The 17,804-nt window shown below is 40.8% G+C and overlaps 1 protein-coding gene across 7 annotated transcripts in view; it reads right to left on the bottom strand.

Annotated features, from left to right (window-relative positions):
* The window catches only part of CACNB4 (calcium voltage-gated channel auxiliary subunit beta 4), a 248,781-nt gene that overhangs the window by 26,380 nt on the left and 204,597 nt on the right, over positions 1-17,804 (bottom strand). For 5 of the 7 annotated variants that reach the window (XM_046019260.1, XM_046019261.1, XM_046019262.1 and 2 more), the window contains 5 exons: positions 16,872-16,948; positions 15,325-15,344; positions 15,022-15,102; positions 13,566-13,624; positions 4,102-4,211 (listed from right to left, as the gene is read on the bottom strand). In XM_046019260.1, coding sequence (XP_045875216.1) covers positions 4,102-4,211; positions 13,566-13,624; positions 15,022-15,102; positions 15,325-15,344; positions 16,872-16,948 — 347 coding nt within the window. Of the gene's footprint in view, positions 1-4,101; positions 4,212-13,565; positions 13,625-15,021; positions 15,103-15,324; positions 15,386-16,871; positions 16,949-17,804 lie in introns of those variants that run through there. The other 2 variants (XM_046019265.1, XM_046019266.1) reach the window with 2 other exon arrangements.

The following is a 17,804-nucleotide window of genomic DNA, read 5'->3' on the forward strand; positions in this document are numbered from 1 at the left end:
AATCCTCCCTTCCATAACAGGGTGTGCAGGAGTATGAATGCTCAAGACTATCTTATAATTCTACTCTCATGGGCTTTGCATAATAGCCTAAAATTCTTCCCACAAAACTTCTGATGTTTAATGCATGATTTGTATTAGAAATAGGAATTTTGAGAATGAACATAGCTATTATTTTTCATATGATCCAATCCCAATGGTCTGAAAGATTTTACATTGCTTTGAAATGTGACTAGCTCCCAAGACATTTATGTAAAGAATTTGGACAATTAGGCTCATTTGCAAAATTCTTCCAAAATCACACACTACATTTGTTAATAATAATAACATACCTTTCCCTTTTTTTTCTCATATGTCAAAAACAGTTAAAAAGGATTTTTCTTATGAGAGAAGTTCAGAAAATAACGTGTATTTGTACTGTAGCAGATTTCAGCCTTTGGCTGTTGGAGCATGTTCTCCATTTGTTGTTGTCATTAAATTGCCACTAGTTTAACTCCTGGCCAGGACTATTGTAGAACAAGTCTGTATTACTTTAAGTTTCAAATCTGAATACAATGTTTCCTGGAGTAGCAAAAAGGTAGTGAGGCAAGATGGACTGCTCTAGTATACTCAAAGAACCCTTGAGGCACATTGTGTAAATTCTACAGAAATACCTAGCCTTATTTACTCTGCATAAGCAATGAGGTAAACATGGTTTTTGACCTGTGCAGAGGGCAAGCACATCCAAGGCTTACCCAACACGAAACTCTTAGGCAATGGACATTCTGGCATGAGTGGAGAGGCGCTTGGGCCAGCAAGCCAGAAGGCTGCAGAGGCCATACTATATACCAGAGTGGGTCCATATTTGGGTAATATATATTTGGAATTCAATACATATACTGAGAAAGAGAACAGCATTTATATCTACCTAGACCATTTTCTTTAAAAAAAAAAAAAATTAAGCAAACCCAGCAATCTTGACTTCCCATGCTGATTCTCAGAGGATTCCAATGGAAGTTTCCTCATGATCTTATTCCAGACAAATGGGGCTCTGAGAAGTCATGGACTATGATGCTGGAAGAACCTCAATGAACACTTCTATAACTTGACCATGACCAGTCTAGACCCATCTCTCTCCAGCATCTCTGTCACCTGTGACCTTTCTTATATCCAAATGCTTAAACTACTCCAATGGCTCCTTTGGGTTCAGGGCAATATTTCCCAAAGTGAGTATCCTTGAACACTAATCCCTTAAGATATCCTAAGGGGAAAAGAGATTTTTATTTTATTTTTATTTATTTAGTTAGTTAGTTAGGGTTTTTTTGTTTTTGTTTTTGTTTTTTTTTGTTTGTTTGTTTGTTTGTTTTTGCAAAATATCGCAGGCTCTAATAGTTTCTTTCGGAATTTCAAATTTTATTTTGAAGGCTCTCAGAAGTCTTGCAGTAAAGATGGCCAACTGTTTAATCCAAATTTCCAAATTTGACTACGGAAAACATTTTGGATGTAACAACTATTAGTACCCTTTACAATTCACATTTCATAGAGTCTACTTTGGAGATTTCTTTAGCAAGGCATACTTAGAGCCCTAACACACTGACCTCAACCTACTTTTACAGTCTCTTCGCCTGTTGCTCCCAAACCATGGCACCCACTCCCCTTTTCTAAGCATTCTCTGCACAGTCTACTTGTTTATCAACCTAACAATGTTTTTTACATGCTGACATCTTTGCACATTCTTGTCTGCCTTGAAGAACCAGCTCAAATATAACTTCTTCAGAGTCTTCTCTGACACCTCTTACTCCCTACCCTTCTTTCTTTATACCCCTAGCTCTTGGCTCATAATTCCACTGTCAAACAGCATTTAACCATCTGCCCCTTCTTCCCAGTGGCTTATGGGTAAGATACTTTTTCTTAGTTATGTTTGTACTTCCACAGTCTAGCATAATGCATGGCACATAACAATAAACATGTGATGGGGGAATGTACAAATGCGCACTAACGAGCAGGCAAATGGACATAGGTGGCTCACGAAGTGGTTATCATAACAGATTGCCATTAAATTAATTCTAATGGTTGTAGGTACATGAATTTGCAAAGCAAAGGGAAAAGTCAGTAAACTGACATTCACCTTGTTTTGTCCTCACTATTTACACCAACTCCACTCCACTGACTGAAACATGTGACTGGATTATACCAAATGACTTCTAGGAATATCCATGAGACCCTTGGTGGGATGGTTAGAGTCAGCAACCTCATGTATGCACTTAAGTGTTTTTTAACCTCTCATTATACGTCAGAGGAAGGAGTAATTAAAAGTCAAAGGCACTTTGTGGAGTGAAAAGGACAGTGGAAGATAGGAGAACAGAGAGTGGATGCTTGTTTAAGAAATCCTCAATCTAATTTGGCATCCTTGTCTCCCACAACATTTAACTTTAGTCAGTCACCTAATATGATTCATCATCATCAACTCTTGCATTGTTCCTTCCTTAAAGTCAAAATACTGTGTCTTTAAGAGTGTTTTACTCTGTATGTGATGGATCTAAACATTGAGCTAAGGAAAGAACAATTGATGTCTAGGATCCTGCCCTCACAAGGACTGACAACTATTCCACTGGTATGTTTAACATTCTTTCATAAAGCAACCAGCCAACAAATATTTATTGAACAATTATCATGTGCCAATTCCATGTCAGGAACATAGAGATGATACTTTATAGCCTCTTTCTAATCTGTGCAGTTCTTGGCTCAGGGTCAAGATTCAGCCTCCAACAAACGCTTGTTGGGTTGTTTGGGTGTGCAAGCTATCCTGGATTTTTTTGTTTGTTTGTTTTCTATCATCATCTCAGTAGTTTAAGATGTTGTGACACAGAAGACCCCTATCTTTACTACCCCTGCCCACGAGGAAGAGGGGAGTAAAACAAACTCCCCTCAGAATGTGAATGCAAGAGAGACTCCTAGAAAGTTACAAGTGGACTATACCACTCTTGGCAATCACAGAAAGCACAACACAGGCTTTGAGATGAACGTCGTGATTCCCCAGCAGCACGGACTTGTTTCAGTGGATGGTGATTCCATCTTCCACAGTCCTATTCACATATGGCTTTATAAAGTAGCTAAGTACATACTGAGTAAGGGACAGGTGGGGCTAGGTAAGGAGAGACAGGGAGGGGGCTATGTGACTGGGCTCACATGGGGGCTATGTGTTCAGGCTCACAGAAATCCCAGATGTGGAAAATGCTGAGGCGTACAAAACCAGAGATAATGGAATATAACGAGACTAATGAGTCTACCTCATTTGTCTTAAATGTCAGAAATACCTCTGTAACAGCTACAGCTGGGCCACTGAAAATTACCAAACTTCAAAGAAAGAGTAAACATAGTGCCAGCAGTGACAGAGACGTCAAGATTCAAGTTCCCTAGTCAGTTCTCAATAGAAGACCACCATTGAAAACCCCCAGTGGCAACCCATTCGGGACCTCTCTCACTTTGGAGAGTTTTTCCCCTCTCCTTTCTGTTCTCACCTTCACTTAATAAACTTTCATTTCACCCTTTTTTATCTCTGAGACTCCTTCTTTGACTCCTTGAAACAGCGTCCTGCTATCTTGTAACAATAGGGTATTTTTCCCTTCTCCATCAGGGTGAATTTCAGAATGCTTTCTGACTGTGCTCCAGGAAAGACATATTTAATGCTCATGGCTATTTCCATTTAAAGATGGGATTACTCACAAAGACCCTATTATCTAGCTTTCTACTAAAGATCCGAGAAGGTTGAACATCTCATTTCTTTTCATGTCAGATGTGACTCAGGTATGACAGATACCATTAGCCTCATTGAGAAGCTGGGGCAGAGTGGAGGTGAGTGGTTTTGTGTGGTTAGGCAGTAACACACCAGGAGAGCCCAGTGAGGATTCTTCCCACCAGACTAATTGACTAGAGCTGAGAGAGGAGGCTCTGGCTGCTGTAGGACTCCTTTCCCTTCTTTTCCATGGATAGCATTCTCTTCAGTTAATCAGCACTTCCCCATTCAGAGTGGGGAGCAAACTGGAAAAGACATTCACAAACGAAACATGTGCCATCCCGCTCTGAAAGCATAGCTTGGACAAGTACCACATTTGAACATCTTACCTAAGCTGGACCGAGTGTTCGAACGTTCAATTATTGCTCTCTTGCTGGGATTATTTAGGACAGACCTCTTAGCAAGAGAAATGTCAGCTGTCACTCTTGTTATTGATATCCTATGAATAGGAACACAGAACAGAACAAGCCAGTAAAAAAGGTCGTGGGGCTCTCAAGTGATTTATAACCACAGTACTTAATAACCACTCTACATACGGCAGTACAACCACAGTATAATAAACATTGGCCACAAGTATTTTAAACAGGCTTCGGCAGGAATTAAAATATAAGCTGGGTAGAATGGAAGAAGGTTTTGACGATTTAACCAAAATCCAAACCCAAACAAAAACCTGTTGTTAAAAAGGCAGCTCTTCCTTCACTATTACCTACCTTGCCAAATTCTCTTCATAATGCACTCCATACCAGGAGGGAATCAAAACATATGAATAAACCATGCTCTTTTTGGGAAGCAGCAATACAGTTTCCTTTCACTTCACATTTGATTTGCTCTTGAACAAGACCTCCAGGAACTACAAACATTCTACCCAGGTATATCCATGCTGCTGGCCAAAGGGAAAAGCCCTCTTCATTTTCATCAGCGACACTCAACCAGTTGGTAGCGATGTCGCACTCCTGGTGCTCAACAGTTACATCGTGATACAAGAAGCATGTTCCCCCAGGCCCAAAGGGACCTTCATTTCTAAGAATATGGAAAATATGGTTTCTCATCTGCATGCACAAGATTCTTCAGTATATTTGCCTCAGACTTTGAATGCATAAAGTGGGGAGCCGGGAGACACTAGAGTTGAGGGCAATGTGAGGATTGTGCAAGGATTCTGGTAAGTCAGAAAGTTTCCTGCAGTTACGCAAAAGAATAAAGCACAGACACCACAAATGAACAGAGAGAGGCGTCTATCTGCATATGATTGATCCCGTAAGGATCTCTGGAATTTACAGTTTTACAGTTCTTTACTTTAAACTGGCACTGATCAATTTCAGATGATTATCTATCTGGAGAATGCAAAGAATGCCTCTCTGAGCCACCACTGTCACCATGGACCTTTCTTCATTCTCATTTTCAGAGCTTGGCAGAGTTCTGGAAGGGAGACAAAAGAGTAGTGTCCCTTCCCTTTGTGCTCAGTGCACCCGGTCTCCTTCGTTTTTATATCCCTTTGGGGGATGGGGCAGGGGAGAGTTGTAAACAATAGCTGAGCCCCCTGTCATCTCACACCTATTTTGGTATACCATCAGCCCTCTTAGGAGACTCTTTACCTGACTTCAGTGACCCGGAGCCTTAAGGGAAATTTAAAATACTCCTTTTCACAAATGACTGGAAATAGCTTGTTTAAAGCAACAGGCTGTACAAAAGTTTCGGATGTCATATTAACGCAAAGCACCTTCTTATGTCATTATATTGTATTTATAAGCTGTAGATGGCATGTTTTAAATTTTTACATTTTTAAGAATTTTTAAGCACTAATAAATTATTTGAGGCATCTTCAAATTATCTTCTGCAGAAACCAAGGGTTCTGTGAAATACCCCAGGTCACTGAGAACACTGAAGGGAAGCTGAGTTGGCGGAGGGCCAGAGTTTCCTCTGCCCATGCCAGGCAAACACCTCTGTATTTCTGTTTTCTACATTGGGGCTTTATACATGATTTCATTGTAAAAAGCTGATCAGCTGCTAAAAAACATTGGAAAACACTGGTCAAGTACAACTTCTTCATTTTGCCAAGAAAACTGAGACACAGAGGGGAAGTTCCACGTGATTAGTGAGAGGCTAAGAAGGCCTAAACCCCAGGCCCCCAAACACCAGGCAGTGCTTAGTCACCTGACTCATAAGTCTCTTAGTTTCAGTTTTCTTCTCTAACAACCCTGAATGCCCAGATACAAGCCAAATCGTCAAGAGCAGATGCAGTCGACCTTGGCCATGTGCAGAGAGGTGGTCCGGATTTTGGTGAGGTTAAAGTCAAGTGAATCTCATGTCTCAGTCTCCATTACTCAGTTGGCCTTTGCAACCTGAGGTATGGGATCTCACGGGCAGTCCTGTGCTCCTAGCTCTTTAATTTACAGAATAGGATTTGCTTGTTTATTTTTGTGTTTCTGTTTGTCTGTTGTTTTAAGGATAGAGTTGCTGGTTAGAAATATGGAGTCAAGTTCCAGAGCAATTCAAATCTATGACTGGAGAGAAGTGGGTTAATTTAGGAACAGAATTCAACTTTCAGGGATAAAGACTTTTGGAGGGCCTAAAATGTTTGTTCTGCATAAGAGAGATCAAGTTTGCTAGTTCTCTATATAAGCCAAATAGTAACCTTCATTTCTTAAAATTTCAAAGGATTACCAACAGGTGTATACTCTTATTTTTTCTGGATTTTAAACATGTTTACGAAGCTATTTTCAAACACACACAGAGTTTTACAAGTTTTTACAAGTTCTACAAAAAAGCAGGCAAACAAACAATAACACACATACACAGAAAAAAAACCTGCTTCGTGTATTTCACAAATAGGAAAAGGTATGGACAATAAGGTTCTTTTTCTTGTTTTATTTGTCAACAAAACACCAGCAAATTTGTTAATCTATTTCTCAAACATCTTTTTTTTTTAAAGATTTTATTTATTTATTTGATAGAGAGAGATCAAAAGTAGGCAGAGAGGCAGGCAGAGAGAGAGGGGGAAGCAGACTCCCTGCTGAGCAGAGAGCCTGATGCGGGGCTCGATCCCAGGACCCTGGGTTCATGACCTGAGCAGAAGGCAGAGGCTTTAACCCACTGAGCCACCCAGGCGCCCCTCTCAAACATCTTTTAAAAAAAGATTTATTTATTTATTTTAGAGACTAGGGAGGGAGGTGGCAGGGAGAGGGAGAGAGAGAATCCCCAAATGAACTCCCCACCAAGCATGGAGCCCATTGCGGGGCTCGATCCCAAGATCCCAACTGAGATCATAACCTGAGTAGAAAACAAGATTCGGCAACTTGGCAAGTATTATTACAAGTTATTTCTTAGTAACAGTACACATGCATGCATAAAAGAGCTCAGGACAAGACAGACACTGCCCCAGAAACCTTTCAATAAGACAAAAGAGAGGCTTCTATTTTCCATACAAAGATGCTTACTATTACCAAAATCAGACACCAAATCCAAACTATTTTTTGTAAAAGGCTTCCCAGCAATACAATTGAAGTTTATATACTTTTTTTAGTTTTATATACTTTAAAAATATATTTTGTATACTAGTTATATATTTATTATTATTATTATTTTTACTTAGAACAATCCTATTTCTACTTCTTTTCTTGCTGTACTTATTCCCCCCAGTGTCTTTCAGTACTTCCATGCATCTTATTAGAGATATGTCTTTTAAAAGTTCCCTAGGAAACTTTTCCGTGACATAGTGTCAATGATTGCCGACTGGTAGGTAAACGCTAACAGAAGTTCAGTTCCTCAGAGAACTGGTAGTAGCAAATGTCACTGAAAACTAGCAAAAACTGTTCTCTGGGACGCCTGGATGGCTAGAGAGAGATGGCTCTCTCTCTCTCTCTCTCTCTCTCTCTCTCTGCCTGCCTCTCTTGTGATCTCTCTCTGTCAAATAAATAAATAAAATCTTAAAAAAAAAAAAAAAACTGTTCTCTGAATCTAAGCAAATCTGAATCCCATTTATTCTTTATTTCTGTTTTGGAATTCATCACAATTACTGTCATCTATCATGACCAATGAGTATTAGTTTTCTGTGAAAGATGCTACTTTTAGTAATAACTCATTCATTCAAAAACAATTAGTATTTCCATGTTCATTCAGAACAGCTATCAGGTCCTTCTGTACTCTATCTTTGCTACATCTAATATGCAATGCTGCTAGTGCATTAATTAAAAAAAAAAAAAACTGCTAGTATTCATAGAGAAGACCATGCCAAAGAACAGAACGGCACACTGTCAAGAGAATTGGGATGGAGAGCATACACAGATCTGAGTATTCTCCCTGAGTCCTCTCTTCTCCTTTTTTTCTTTTCTTTTTTTTTTTTAAGATTTTATTTATTTGACACACACAGAGAGAGAAATCACAAGTAGGCAGAGAGGCAGGCAGAAGAGAGGGGGAAGCAGGCTCCTCGCTGAGCAGAGAGCCCGATGCGAGACTTGATCCCAGGACCCTGAGATCATGACCAGAGCTGAAGGCAGAGGCTTAACCCACTGAGCCACCCAGGCACCCTGGATCTTGCTCTTCTTGCTGGGTGTGGGATCATGAACAAGTCATGTCATCTTTCGAGCATCAGTATCCTAATCAACACAATGGTGATGACGGCTTTGCCAAACTTTCTCAGGGGACTGTCAGTGAGAGCAAACAAGGTAATATATAAAAGTGCTTTGCTAAATAATTATTCATAATGTCCTATGTTGATGGCACATACATAATGTTTATAAGATAGTTATTGGAGATTTAGAGACTGAAAGAGGACAGTTTCTTTACATCCTATCCATACAAATTAGCCGTTGACCATCAACTCTCCTACCCCCAGAATCCATGAAATTTATATATACTTTGGGGTGAGAGAATCAGGTCAGACAGGTTATAATCACAACCTGCTAATTTAAAGATTTTATTTATTTATTTGAGAGAATGAGTGAGAGAGAGCATGAGAGAGGAGAAGGTCAGAGGGAAAAACAGACTCCCCAAGGAACTGGGAGCCCGATGCGGGACTCGATCCTGGAAGTCCAGGATCATGACCTGAGCCGAAGGCAGTCGCTCAACCAACTGAGCCACCCAGGCGCCCCACAACCTGCTAATTTAAATATTTATGTTTGGCATTCAAGTGTTCAATTACGTGTCTCTAGTGTTTGACCCCCAACGAGTCTGCATTTAAAGAGAGAATGGTAGAAGGAGATGATAAGAGGGTGATACTGATTTTGAAACAGAAGGCGCTGTGGTGTTCTTTTCCATTTGTTGACTGCAGTTACAAGTTGTTTTCATTCTGCCATGCCTTGGGTGCTATGTGATACCATCAAGGGTGCCCACTGCTGTTTATAAATAAATACTACCTCTCTAAGTCTCTGAAGTTGTATTCTCAGCCTATTTTCTTCAAATTCTTTCTCAAACCCTTTTTTTCCTTTGAGTAGCCTTTGGCTAACAACTTCCTTTAACTTCAGATCTTATCTATACAGGCTACAGGGTGTTCATTTAAGATTTCTGGCCATGATCATGTCTGTTACAAAGCGTTGCACAACTGCCAGAGAGATGATCTAACTGTCAAAATGCATAAAGCAACAATTTCATTGGAATTTGAAAAGATTAGCCTAGGACCACAAATGGCAGTTGGTTTGACTGCCTATTGTTCAGACTATGGATGGTATATTCAACCAGCTGAACAAACCTCTTCCCGAAGGATGATCCCCAGTGAATGCTGGTGGTGTAAAATGAAGAGAGAAAAGCTCCACGTCACATTGCGTCCTGGGTGTTCAGCAGGCTGATGCCACTGTGCCAGCTGGTTAGGCTCACCTAATTTATGACTGTGGCTAGGAACTGCCAGTACGTGTGGATATCCACATGGACAAAGACCCCCCAGGCACTAGTTTGTCTTATGCTTTTTTTTTCTTACATATATCACAGGTAAGCCCCCCTGTAGCAGCCACAGCAATAAACCTGTAATAAGTAGCTCTCAATAGACTCAAATAATTTGAGGTATTAAAAAAAGGGTAAGTCTATGATTTTGTAACCATCAAGCTGTTGGACTTGGATCCAATTTGTTGACTTATTTTCAAACCAGGATCTGAAAAACAGTACTGAACAGAGCCTCTTAGCCAATGGATCCCTTTTTGGTTCTTTCTGAAAAATAAGACTTTCCCTTGACTCGTTGGTCTAACCATCATAGCCAATTAAACATGGGGTAGGTTTCCACCAGAACATACTGTTTACGCTGTATCACTGTGCTAAAGCCTTCTGTGTAATTGTTCTCTTGGCTGATTTCAGTTAAAGACTATTTGTTGTTTTCTCTCCCTTTATTAATTGGTAAAACATAATACAGCAGATTGTCATAGCTCAGAATGTTAGGTTATTTCCCACACAGCAGATGTGTCGGAGGGAGGGTGAGGCCACGGGCCTGTTGCTTCTTCCTTATCAAAGTCTCTACATACTCCCAGCTAAAGAATTCATTACTGCTTTTTTCTGTCACACTGGCCTCTTATTATTTGAAAGCAAGTCCACTCTGTTACTCCCAACTTTACCATCTATCTTTTCCCAACACTGCCATAATTAAGAGCTCTCCAGCGCCGAGTCTCTCTCTCTGGCTATTCCTTTTGCGGCTGTTTGAATCTTCCTCCTATCTCTGGATCCTCGGCTGTGCCATCAGACCCTACGGAACACTTGGCATTGACATTTTAATTCTATTTCTACTAAAACCATCTTCAACAGTGTGTGTAAATGCTTGATGCAGCAACTCTAGCCGACTCAAAACAAATCTCTCCTGTTACCATCAAATGCACTTCCTCTTTCCAGGCCTGAAAATTGAAGAATCTCAGATGCTTCATTCTTGAAAACAAGCCATTCACTTTCTCTTTGTTAAATTTTAATAGTTTCCTCCTTCTATTCCCATAGGTCCTACCTTTCAGACCGTTAAAAATATTGTTGTTTATAAGGATGCTATGTGGTGACAGAAACAACGTGATGCAAACAGGCTGTTATGGGATGGAATTTGTTCAGCTGGAGGGCTATTATGGGGTCGCCTGATAAGGCACTGCTCAGAACTTCCTGAGATAAAGATACCACAGGTTAAAACCACACAACTTTAAGCATAGGCAGAGAAAGTATGTGTGTGTGAGTGTGTGTGTGTGTGTGCGTGTGGCCAATAACACAGAAGATGAAGCCATGCATGTTAGCTGCCTCCAACACACAGATTGCTGCATGAAGGTAAGGGTTATGGCCCAGTCATTAGCGAGCAAGACCAAGGCCACTGCTATCAAGTTAAAGAATCAGAGTTCAGCCGTTCTTTGCAATGCTTTTTCAAGAAGTGAAACCCCAATTACCAAAGATGCTCAAACCAAAGCAGTTTATCCATCTGTTTGTGGTTGCTGAAGAAAAGAGATTACATATGATCTCGCTGATATGAGGAATTTGAGAAACAAGACAGAGGATGATAGGGGAAGAGAGGAAAAAATGAAAACAAGATGAAACCAGAGAGGGATGCAAACCGTAAGAGACTTTTAATCTCAGGAAACAAACTGAGGGTTGCTGGGGGGGGTGGGGGGTAGGGATAGGGTGGCTGGGTGATGGACATTGGGGAGGGTATGTGCTATGGGGAGTGCTGTGAACTGTGTAAGAATGATGATTCACAGACTTATACCCCTGGGGCAAATAATACATTCTATGTTAATAAAAAAAAAAAAGAAAAGCGATTGCAATAAAAGAACTCTTACATTTCCTTCCAACTCTAATATTTAGTGCTTTTTATTGTTTCATTTGAAACTCTTTCATCCTCTGCCTATTTTCTTTAAAAAGTGGCGGGGGGCGAGGAAGAACAGGTTAAACCCGTGGCTTTCTTTCTTTCTTTCTTTTTTTTTTTTAAGATTTTATTTATTTATTTCACAGACAGAGATCACAAGTAGGCAGAGATGCAGGTAGAGAGAGAGAGACGGGGAAGCAGGCTCCCTGCTGAGCAGAGAGCCCGATGTGGGGCTCGATCCCAGGACCCTGGAATCATGACCTGAGCGGAAGGCAGAGACTTTAACCAACTGAGCCACCCAGGCGCCCCAAACCCGTGGCTTTCTTAGTCAGTGCTTTGTGTCCACTAGATGAACGTGGCAGAGACTGTTCAACAAAATCTATTTCCTCCTCCTCCTGGCCACATAGTTAGACTACTTTGCAACTCAGCATGGCCACATGACCGGGCTCTGACCAGGGAAAAGTGAGGATCCGTGTGTGTCACGTGCAGGCTGGCACGCACCTCTTCCCACCCGCTGACTGGAGACACCACGCTCAGGCCAAGGACACCAGATGATGGGTGGGACAAACTTTCTGTCCATCCTCCCCTCCCCTCCCCTCCCCTCTGCCTAGCTGAGGAATGCCTGCCTCAAACTGTTAAATGAGCAACAGTTAAGCTCCCACTGTGTCTGAATCATTACACATTTTCGGGTCTATTTATGAAGGCAGCCTGGCATTCTACTAATGTACCCAGCCATTCACATAACGGCACCGAAGCATTCTCATTCCTTGAACTAAAATCTCAACGACTGGAACCAAAATTTCAGTTTCTTTGTATGTAGTCCCAGAAACTAATGAATATTTTAAACACAATTACCCAGAAGGCTTTTCTTTTGACAAATATATACAGTTTGTGCTTAAAGCAGTATTAGGTTTACTTTTCTCCTTAAAATACCATATTTTTAAAAAAGCTATTTGAAGCTAGTTTTAAAAGTATTCGGTAAGTTGGATGCATGTACCCATACTTCTCAGTATACACTATGTACATTTTCCTCATTTCTATTAAGTCTTCAGAATTTGCAATGTGGTTATTTTACAAGGAGTGCATTCTGCATTGTGAAGGAGCTCAGTACTTAGTATTGAGTCAAGACGGGCTTTTTACCATTTCTCTGCAAAACAGAAACTGTTTCAGACATTTTTCACAAAACTTAAATGATAAAATTATTTGAGGGCTAAAGACTGAGCTGTGTTAATCACAGGGTACATACAAAATAAACCAATAAAATACAAGGTGATTTATTGGTAAAATAAACCCAGAACTAAGCATCCAAACAAGTATTATTCCCTACAAATAGTCACTCTGGGAAGCTTATGGAGAAAACACTTCTTGCACTTTTCTTTTTTTTTTTTTTTTTTTTTTTTTTTTTTTTTTTTTTTATTTATTTGACGGAGAGAGAGATCACAAGCAGGCAGAGAGGCAGGCAGAGAGAAGGAAGCAGGCTCCCTGTGGAGCAGAGAGCCTGATGCGGGGCTCGATCCCAGGACCCTGAGATCATGACCTGAGCCGAAGGCAGCGGCTCAATCCACTGAGCCACCCAGGCGCCCCGGTTCTTGCACTTTTCTTGTGAGGAAACTCAGTACTTTATACCTTCGTATGCGCACACACGCGCACACACACACAAACACATTCATGCACAGTTCCCAAGTATTACTGCCAGCTTCACCAGTGAGCCACCACATTTATCAGAAGTCGTCTATATTTTCATTAATATTTTTCATAAAATAAGTTTGGTATGAATTCAATCAAGGAAATAAAGACAAACACACACATTTAATTAAAACAAATGGATTATTTTCCTTCTCAAAGTCCTTTCTTCCTTGGGGATTCAATCCTATACTTCGTAACTTCATATCTTCAGAATTCTTTCATTGTATTCTTCCCTGAATACTGAGTTAAGTTTTAATTAGAGAACTTCTGCAATCACTGGAAACAGATCCACAAATCAATTTATAGCATACATGTTCAGTTAGAGGAAAATAAAAATACAAAAACATCTGTATGTCTCACCTCCCATCAAACCTGTGCTTCAGGAAATCAAAGAGGGCTTTCTGCATCATGTCTGTTACCTTTGCAGAGGTGAGAAAAAAAGAATGAGGCAAACAAACGCAGAGACAGAGAGAGAGAAGTCAAAGGTGAGAGAGGTGGAAGGGAAGGTCACTTTGAGCAAAGACCTTACGCAGCCTTTTGTCTCCAAAGGATAGGTTACAGTGGGAGGCATTTTCATGCTTAACCACTTCCAGTTACTCAAATTTCCCCCATGGCTGTCCTCTAGGGTGTTGAGGAATGAACCAGCATGTTCACTAGGCTGACCCCCTTCCCTTCTTAGGTGACAGAACTGTAGCCAAGAGACCACAATGGGCTGGCTTTGCTGCCGCCTGTCCTTGTCTCCCCTGAGTGGCACTTGCTTCCAGCGTGGAGCAGAGCAACTCCGGCCAGCCCTGGACTCCACCACCCCATTGCTGGTAGAAATTTTCCATTTCTACAGACCACTCTCCTGCTCTTCCTCTGGCGTTCTCCACTGAGAGGGTAAAGGGAAGGGGAGAAGAGGGAGGGAGACAGGCCGGGGGAAGGAGAAGGTAACTGGATTCTTAGAGCTGCCTTAAAGGGATTCATTAATTCATTCTATCAGTGTGTATTAAGAAACTACTATGGGCCAGATATTGTCCTAGCTCAGTGGGAATGGTACCCTGGAGGTTGCCCACCTTCAGATTTTAATGTTCCTCCGTACCCATTCTTATCTATGCTAGCAGAGTCAGAACAGCAACATCTGAAATGTAGGGCATCTAAGTCCTTACTCTTTTCTTCTGATGTGGTAATGTTTAATCTCTAAACAAGTTCATTAATACTTTCAGTGGAGGTTTTTTCCTTCTGTCTCCTTAAAATGAATAAACAGAGAAATATTTTGTGGGATAGGCCATCATCTTGAACACCCAGCAAGGTGAGATTTGTTGGTGCTTTGGGGGTTTAGGTTTGCTAACACATGTTCTCTTGTGATGTTTATACTCCATTATTTCTTTGTTTTTTACTTTTTTAAAGTAAGCTCTATGCCCAACGTGGGGCTTGAACTCATGACCCTGAGATCAAGAGTTGCATGCTCTACCACTGAGCCAGCCAGGTGCCCCCACACTTGGTTATTTCTAACAGTAATGGGAATGGTTGAGACAGATAATTTCCTTCACTTTGAATTTAATGCAGGGCAAACAGCTGACCAGAACTTTCCATTATAAACATTTTAAGGGATATATTTCTAAACAAAAAGATACATATAAGGTGAGAAGTGTGCCAGAGAAGGAAGCAAGAGCGAAGGGCCACAGAAGCCCCACACCGCACCACCCGCCTTCATAGGAGGGGAGCTGCTTCCTTTAGTACAATTATGTGAGCAGACTCTGGAAGGCCAAGCGCCCAACAGCCGTCTCCTAGTGTCTTGTTCAACAACTGAAGCAAAACAGACTGGTATTTGTACCTCATAACCCTTCAGTGATGGCCCCACCAACACCACCGGACGCATGGATGGCACAACATCGTAAGGAGGAATGTGCTCCGTCTGAAAAAGATGATTTGACAGGCGTGACAAGGTAAGGATCAGCACACCTCCTCAACAGCCACAGTATTCGTAATTCTCAGGTCAAATGAGAAATGGTTACACAGGTCCCCACCAAGGAGGCTCATCCCTTATTCTATAGCCATTTGGGTCCTGAAATGGAGCATTGCAGGCATGTATGGATAGAAACCTTAGCAGAAGATTTAAAAAGGAAACACAACTTACCACTTTTTGCTTCTGTTTTGCTAAAAGACAACAATGAGAGCCATATCAAAATACGTAATCTCTGTAAATGATAGTACATGATTTTAAAAGATGGAAGAATGTACCGATTTGTCCCTATATGATGAGATAATTCTCATCATCTTGCAATTACCCACTCTGTAGAGCACTACTCTATTATTTCATTCTGGACAAGACAATTTTGAAGAAAAATGAGACAATTTCCTTCTTGTACAAATGACCTCATATCCTGATTTCAAGTTGGGTGTGGAGGGTGGACTTCATAACAACACCGGAAGTTCTGGGCTAGCCATGGGCCCGTAGGATGTTCCCTGCTGGACACAGCATACAGTGTAGCTGAGAACAATATGGACAAATAAAATTTCATAAAAAGGAACTAAGAATAACAATTTGGGTAAAAATGATCCTCACTTCAATCAGTAATTATTTCTGGATTTGTCATTTTGATGAACCATGAGAAAATTTTGCAGTCCTTTATATGTTTGAAAATTTTCTGCCCACTTTCTAGGATATTGACACATTTTTCCCACTATGTTGTTGTTAATTTCAAATAAATTTATAACCGGTTATTCCTGTTCTTTCTTGTTTGTAATAGTGCAAAGCTGCAATGACCTAAATGTCCAACAAATGGGGATGAGGCAAAATATTTTGATATCTGATTCAACTAGTTTTGTGGTCATCCAAGGAGGTCCAGTCCATTTGGGGACAACCAGAGACCTAGTTCGGTTCAGAGACTGGGAGATCAGGAAGGATCCACACCAACAAGAACCCAGTACTCAGAACTACCCCAGAACCAATCACGTGTACTACAGTTATGGTAGGCCAGGATGAACCTTGAACTTATCCTTCTGAGTTGGTGATACCAGATGCCCTAATGCAGCATCAATTCTGGGCCAGCATCAATTTGACTACAGGAGTAAGGGAATGTGGTAGAAAAAAAATTCTACCTGCTTGAATAACTCCCTAATTACCAAATATGTAACAACTCCTGACAGGGTCACCGCTGTCCCTTCATTTCCATTAATTCCAGGGCTCGGTTATCTGTTGTCCAAATAGAAATAAGGTCGTCCAGGCCCATTCTCTGCTTCAAACCTCCCAATCTCTACAACCCAGGCTGTACCATCCTAAAGTTCCCCATGAAGACTGGAACAGAGCATTTTCTTGAGAGTCTACAACTTTTTTTTTTTTTCCTTTTTAATTGGCCTTCACCATCTTAATGCCTGTTGGGTTCTTGGGTGGAATAATTAACTTCCTTCAGATTAAATTGCACAATGGACAGTTACTGGCTCTGGGGGGTAAATAAGATTTTTCAAAATTAGATTATAATGATCTGAATTTTTAGTATCATAAGTACCCTTTAAATAGAATCAAATTACTATAGAAAGCAAATGAGCAATGAAATATTAAGTAGAAGACTCTCTTAAATCAAGACTCAAAACCATTTCCAAATTGGTAAAAATACTTTCTCTATGTTCAAATATTGAGAAAGAAAAGTGTTCCATTAAAAAGAGTTAAACTAAAACCCTCACCTGTTGATGTGGGTGTTGCTCGAAATGTCCCTGATACCATTTCTCCAAGACTTGAAGAAGAGTTTCCACTGGATTTCCTAGGATATAGAAAAGGAACTTAGGACTCATTCCCCAGATTCCTTACAAATAGAACTTGAGAGTACAAAGCTTTCTTTGGCCTAAATCCTACTAAATAATTCAAAGCACATCAAATCCTGCTTTGGAGAACTTCAAGAATCTGTCCAAAAGTTTTCTTTGACCTATTTCTCAGAGAAGGTGGGGAACTAACTGGGACCTGGAAACACTTTGCAAAACTATCTCTCTTAGTTTTTCAATGCAGAAATTGGGCTGAAAAATCAAGGGTAGAGGGGCGCCTGGGTGGCTCAGTGGGTTAAAGCCTCTGCCTTCGACTCAGATCATGATCCCAGAGTCCTGGGATCGAGCCCCACGTCGGGCTCTCTGCTCTGCAGGGAGCCTGCTTCCTCCTCTCTCTCTGCCTGCCTCTCTGCCTAGTTGTGATTTCTCTCTGTCAAATAAATAAAATATTAAAAAAAAAAAAAATCAAGGGTAGAACCACTCCTGTGAACCAATGCTTAACTAATACTGGTCACCAGTTGGCTGCACCAGTTGGATATCAAACATAGCTCAAAACAAGCTTAAGAGCCAGAAGAAGCATTTCTTTTTAAAAAGTGATTATATGGGAGTCAGAATTAAGAAAAGATTGCAATAATATAATAATATTATTTGTAACCGAGAATGGAAGATTGTTCCATTGGTCTCCTCGTGTGGCTTTGGAAGCTTCCCAGGAACCCACAGAGGCCCTTGGGAGCCTACCTTCCTACTTCCCCAGTGTTCTTCCCTCTCAGTGCTTGAGAGTATGGTCCCTAGGTCAGAACAATCTCATTTCTTATCCTGATTTTGTCATTTACTAGTTGTGAGACATTGGCATATCAA

Source organism: Meles meles, chromosome 9, assembly GCF_922984935.1.
Source record: "Meles meles chromosome 9, mMelMel3.1 paternal haplotype, whole genome shotgun sequence".
Lineage (NCBI taxonomy): Eukaryota > Metazoa > Chordata > Mammalia > Carnivora > Mustelidae > Meles > Meles meles.